Consider the following 6,417-nt stretch of genomic DNA (forward strand, 5'->3'; position numbering starts at 1 on the left):
TCCCCTCTGAACATGTTTGTTATCTCATTGTATCCTCCAGAGATGCCATTCCCAGTTTCCTTCTGCTTGATATTGATGCCACTTGTGTCACTATTTATCAGTATACACTTGTCCAGGGCCAAGTTCGGGTCGAAAAATTTAATTATCGGAAAAATTAGCCTAGTTATTTATTAAATGGGAACATGTAATAAAATTTGGTGCATCGTTGTTTTTTGGCCTTATTATAAGATTTTTTGGCCTTATTATAAGTTTTTTGGGTCTTATTATAAGATTTTTTCCTTTGAAGTCCATTTGGCGGAAGGTTCTATGCATTTACTATGCTAAAAGGCATCTATCTTGGACGTAAGACACGAGAATAAAATAGTAAAGATCAATCCTCGGCCCTACGTGCGATTAATTACAAATTAACTTTTTTTCACTTAAAATTGCGGAGTTATAAAGTACTGTGGATTTGTGTGAAAGAGGATTTTTTTAGTTCAAGATATTGAATGTGGTTGTCTTTTTTAATTGAGTTAAAACAAAAGGTATTTCTGAGTTTTAATTATTTTTTGATGTTAAAAAACCACAAAAATCGTTTTATATTAAAGTTGAATTTATGGATTCAAATGTGCATGTTTTTGATACGTCTGTACTTTTAAACAAGTTAATAACTCTAATAATAAAAATTAAGAAAAATTGCTTTAATTTTGACTAATAAATTAAGCATTAATATTCACAGGCTACTCTTTTTTTGGTCACGAGGTGATTTTTGGTTTTCATATTTTTAGCGTTGATTACATGCTGTCTCGATGGTGCCATCAACTGGGTGGACAAAATCACGTGTTCCAGTACAAGTCTGATTCCTGACATTATTTGTGGGGATTTTGATTCCGCAAAGCCAGCCATGCTCCAAAAATATGCTCAACTCGTTTTTTGCAAATATTTAATCTTAGGGCTCACAAATAGTACATTTGCCATCTCAGGACGAGACAGATCTCAAAAAAGGACTTGATTTTCTCAAAAAGAATATTTTAGAAAATAAAATTGTAAATATTTATCACCAAATAAGCAAGTGGATGCCACTCTCGTTCTGAGTTCACTGAGAGGCAGATTTGATCAAGTCATGTCAATTGTCAATCAATTTTATATATTTTCCAATGATACTATCCTTGGGACAGTTTATGGACTTTTTGACGATTCCTGCTGTTTTGTCGTTCCTAAAGTAACTAACTGACTACACATTGTAGGGAAGTTCTGAAATTCACGTAGATAGACGTGTCGCTCGGAAGTACTGTTCTTTGCTTCCAATCGGTAATAATGTGGGCTCGATTTGGACTAGTGGACTGAAATGGGATTTAGGCATGAAAATTATTTTTGAATTTTTAGGTGGACGGGGAATGGGATTTGGCGGTTTGGTCAGCTCATCAAACGAGTTCCAAACGGATATGACAGACACTGTTACTGTACTTACAGATACATCTTTTTTATGGTCGATGGAGTTTGATGGAATTGATAATTATATGACTAAACTCATCTAATTCTTTATTTAATTCAATTTTAAATCAATTGGTGTATTTTTGAGACTTGGTGTGTGTCGGAACTGGAAAGCACGTAGATTTTCTCCAATCTTAAATTAGTCAGTCTCGACCTTTTGATTGAATTAGTTAATTAGTTACCCCTGACTTCACTACGGTTAATATTTTGAATTTTTACAAGTTTTTAATATTATTCTTGAAGTGATTTGATTTATTTTGTTAAAATGATTTTTAATAATTTAAATTAAATATTATCGTTAATAATTGTGTTGTTGATGTCATTTTGAATTTATTATCTTTAATGAGTTTTAAAAACAATTCCAATTGTCCCGAGTAATTTATTTCTAGACAATTTAGCTCTTTGAAAGATCATATTAACGACCTTGAGACCCAACTTGCCCAAAAAAATGATTTAATTGCTAAAATGGAAGAGACAATTGCACAAATTAAACAAGATTCATCACTCGAACTCAACGCTGCGTTGTGGAACTACAACCTATTGCATGAACGACATGAAAGGTCGTCTGTTCGTCCATATCTATAGACTAAAGGAGAGCTATTCTAATCTACAAGTATTAAGTTCTTCCCTGGAAACGCGTCTTTTAAGTATGGCAAAGGATATGAGGAACAATCAAGAATCGCCGGATGTTTCTTCTCTTGTTCAAATAAACAGCGAAAATGTACCAAAAAATGAATTTCATCGAAAACAAACTCAGAATAAAACACGACGGCCTGGTCTGATTCCTTCCTCGCCGTTAAGCTTTGGAGGAATGTTGGAAAGGTCCGTACAACTCTACAAAGTTTGATTATTGTCAGAATTTCATGTGTGTGGTTTAATAAATAAAATATGTCTTGTCAAAATATATTTTTCTAAATAGTCTTTGTAATGTGTCAATTTCGGTGTAATATAAAAGAAAACGATGATTTAGTTTGAGAGACGCTTTTGTTTACCTTTGACTATAAATTCCTGAAAAAATTGTGTTTAAGGGAACTAATTCTAGGCCACTATTCGAAGGAGATAATTTTCAAATAGAGATGTGATTACTTCTTTCTCTGTTGAATTTTTACATCAACTACAAGGAGAGACATAATAAATGAGTGTCCCAAACATGTTATGAGGATCTGGCCTTTAGTGGAGGGTTGTTTTGTTTTGGTCAATTAGTTTAAATAATTTTTGGCCTGCCAATCGGGCTCGTTATTTTCAAAATCGTAACTAATAGAAGCAGAATGCTTTACTCAAGCAATACTAGTGCAATTCAAAAAATACCTACCTCTATAAGCACATTTCAGTTGTCGTACATTAACCAGGCGTTGGTTTTAACCATCATTATTATAATTTATAAACTTGTTAGTCTAATTTTATATGTGCCTTCAATTAAGTGAGGGACGTATCTCACGTGTTTAAAGTTTAAGAATAGTATTTACTCATTCTGAGCATAAATATCCATCATCTTAACATATGAAACTTTTTGTATCCTGAGATAAATGCCTCGATTAGAGGCGTATGTTAAAGTTTTAACACCCTCAAATTTTGATAGAATAACTCTCTAAACTTGCTAATACGATAATCATTTTGGTCCTTGTTTCAAGACAGGTAAAACACCCATCCATGTAAATTGTCCAAATGTCAATCAGTACTTGCTAGAACAATTAAAACAAATATATCAATGCCTATCATTTGGTCAAATCGATTGGTGAACATATTTCTAAAAATAAATTATGTTTTGTCGTGTTTCTAATTTGAAAAACCTACATTTTGGAATATTACTCACTTTTATACTGAGACACTTGAAGACGGTGCTTTGTTCTGTCGGCATATACAAAGCCTTTGAATCGGCCTTGAGGAAGATTCTATCAAGATATTTCAAATAGAATTACCAGGGAAGCTCAAACTTTGGATCAACAACCTCCTAAGTGGACGAAGGAAAAGGGTGTGCTTCAGAGGCCTGAAGTCTACATCGAGTCCTGCCCAACGGAGTACCCCAAGGCCCTTTGTAACCTCTTCCTGGAAGATTATCTTATGTGTATAACATCGCATTGGCCTCAAGCGATTGGAATAGCTAGAAGGCCTCGGAAAAGCTCCAAACTAACTTGGATTGGTTCAACATGTGGCTAACTGATAACCGGCTCATTGTGAATGCTGCGAAATCCGCCAGGTCCCTTTTTACATTTGATAAAAGATTGGGAAAAAACAGTCGCTTTGAAGCTGAACAATATTTTGAACCGTCCATATCCCACACCTGCAGAACATGGGGACAGCTGCTACCTGGACCAACAAGAGGAGAATCGAAGAGGCCTAACTAAGAACGTACAGAAAACCGAACGTTGGTCTTACGATAACAAACATTCCGAACCGACTTCTCAGGACGATCTGAGTAAACAGAACTCCAGATTGCTGACCAATGTCTCAGAAAAACGGATCAGTCGCCCTTTGCGATCGTATTTGAGCTTGTGAAAGTTGACCGAGGTAGGATGACGTCCCTGGTGAAGTGAATTACGTATTGTTCGGTTTTTATTGTAGTCTTTGTGTTTAAATAAATAAAATAACTAGTCAAGCGGAGTATAATTGTGCTTTTTGCTAATAATCAAGTAATCGAAACAACTCCAAAGTCATTGGATAAGTCCATGGTCGCAGGAATCTATTTCGGTGCTAAAAACAAGCCTCAAGTCGTGTAAAGTTTTACCTGTCATATTTAAGTCTTTTTCAAGTTCGTAGATTGTGTCGATTGCTTTGTGTATTGGATACTAAGTGTCGATTATCCTTCAACAGAAATGTGGAATATGAAGTCTAAAAAAGTCAGGATTTAGACTGGGGACTTTTGGACACTTCGATTTCCGATATCAGAAACGTGTTACAAGTATCTTCTCTTATACATACATATTTTAGCCAAAAAGATATAAATATATTTTTGTTTAAATTTCGATAAAATTAATTTTTTGTTATTAATTTTATAACACGTGCTTGTTGTGTTATGTCTGTTCCGTTAGTTACTTTCTAATTATATTTCAACATTAATCTTTTCATAATGCAAAATACATTAAAATACTAAATTAACTTAAATATATTTCATTTTTAGAACTCAAGCCTGTACATTTTCTGGTTTTAAAATCTATCCTGGCCATGGGAGAACGAATATCCGCCGTGATGGAAAAACGCTTCATTTCATCACCGCAAAGACATTTGGAACTTACAAGCAGAATTCCAAGCCACATAACATCCGTTGGACCGTGTTCTACCGTAGGAAGCACAATAAGACAAAAATCAAATCTGAAAGTAGAAACAAGTCAAGAAAAACAACCAAATTTACACGTCCAATTTTGGGGATGGGCCTCGCTGAGATTTTAGCCAAAACACAGAAGAAAGCTCAAATCAAAGAAGCCGCCAACGCTAAGGCTGCAAAGTACTAATTTACTTCACTATTTAGAATTGCCACTGAACGTAAAAAACTTAGAGAAAGCACACGTCCGAAGGTTCAAGCTCATCAGGTTAAGGCTCAAAATATGCCAAAGACTGCCAAGGCTCCAACTAAGAAAAAATTTCATTAAATAAATTAGTCGTTTTTCTTCCTAATAAAATTTGTTTCTTTCTGCTGAGTTTTTTGAGTATTTCACTTTTTGAGATTGTATTTTAGGAGATTTTTAGTTTTTTAAGCAGTTTTTAGTATTCGGTTAATTTGCATGTTTTAATATTTTGAAAATAAATGTTTTTTGGACGATATTTGGCTACTTTGAATATCTACCTATCTTCGCTCTCGGAATTGTGAAATTTTGTCAATTCTGTTTTTTCCCTTTTCTGAAGATTTTTAACTGATTAGATTTTTTTCTGCCCACGAAGTTTGGACTGCATCCGGTCTTTTCATTTCTGAGCTGGATCATTTTCAATGGTGTAAAGAAATCGTGAAATCCCTAAAAATAAGCGCCGATCAAATTGAACTCTCCTCAATGAACGCAGCCGCCAAACACACTCAGGGGACTGGTTAAATGCCGTCCCAGTATTCTCAGCTCATTTACTTTTGGATGATGAGTCAGTTCGACTCAGTACTTCGACTAGGAATCCCTCTTTGCCACCCCACCCGTGCAAGTGTGGGCAGTTGATAGACTCTTTCCTACCGGTTAAGCGCTGGACGTACCCCGAGACACTGCAGTTTAAACAACGTCGTCAAACGGGGCCTTAATGCCGCACTGCGTCGTGTCGTGGCTTTGGGTAACCAGCTGGCTGTACCAGAAGGTATCGATAGCAATCTCGCGAGGTAACTCGTTTGCTATCCGCGATGCGGCCACTGGCGAATCCTGATTTGATTAATTATTCGAATTGATTTCAGAAATTTGCAAATTATTCCTTTATTATTTTAGCTACTTTTATCAAATAAAATCACGCGCATTTCAACAATTGAAGTTGTGGACTAATTTGAATTTTCATTTTCAAATGGAAGTAACAAATGCAGCAAAAATCTTTTTTAAATGGGTAATTCTGTATTAATCAGTCACCAAAGACGTCGGAAATCCTCAAGGACGATATTGCTTCCCACGACTCTCTAAAAGATTATACAATTTTTCTAAAATTAATCAGCCTGTGCCAGTAATTTGTTTTCTGACAAAATAGAGAGATTGAAGAATCATCCAGTCGGCAGAAACAAGTCCATGATTATCTTTTTGGTATTTTTCAAGGTTGCGACGACAGAACCTTCATCGAGGAAGTAATGGAAAGTGAGGACGAGTTTTGTCTTGAAGTGGTTGAAGAAATTTCAATTTATTTTCAGATTTTAATCATTTTGGTGTCTCTTTTACCTTTTTCCGATTCAATTTTGGACATTTTGGTAGAAAGTTGTGTTATTTTATCAAAAAACGAACAAATTTTGCTCAAAAATATGTTGCAGGTGATTTATCGAGATTCTACAACCTG

At 35.0% G+C, this 6,417-nt stretch overlaps 1 protein-coding gene across 1 annotated transcript; it reads left to right on the plus strand.

Annotated features, from left to right (window-relative positions):
- Nucleotides 1–4,485: 4,485 nt before the first annotated feature.
- Nucleotides 4,486–5,061, plus strand: LOC118761261 (60S ribosomal protein L24-like). Its single transcript, XM_036499026.1, has 2 exons — nt 4,486–4,497; nt 4,592–5,061. The coding sequence occupies exons 1-2, from the start codon at nt 4,487–4,489 to the stop codon at nt 4,920–4,922; spliced, it is 342 nt and encodes a 113-aa protein (XP_036354919.1). The 5' UTR covers nt 4,486; the 3' UTR covers nt 4,923–5,061.
- The last annotated feature ends 1,356 nt before the right edge of the window (nt 5,062–6,417 follow it).

Source organism: Octopus sinensis, unplaced genomic scaffold, assembly GCF_006345805.1.
Source record: "Octopus sinensis unplaced genomic scaffold, ASM634580v1 Contig10970, whole genome shotgun sequence".
NCBI classification, from domain to species: Eukaryota; Metazoa; Mollusca; class Cephalopoda; order Octopoda; family Octopodidae; genus Octopus; species Octopus sinensis.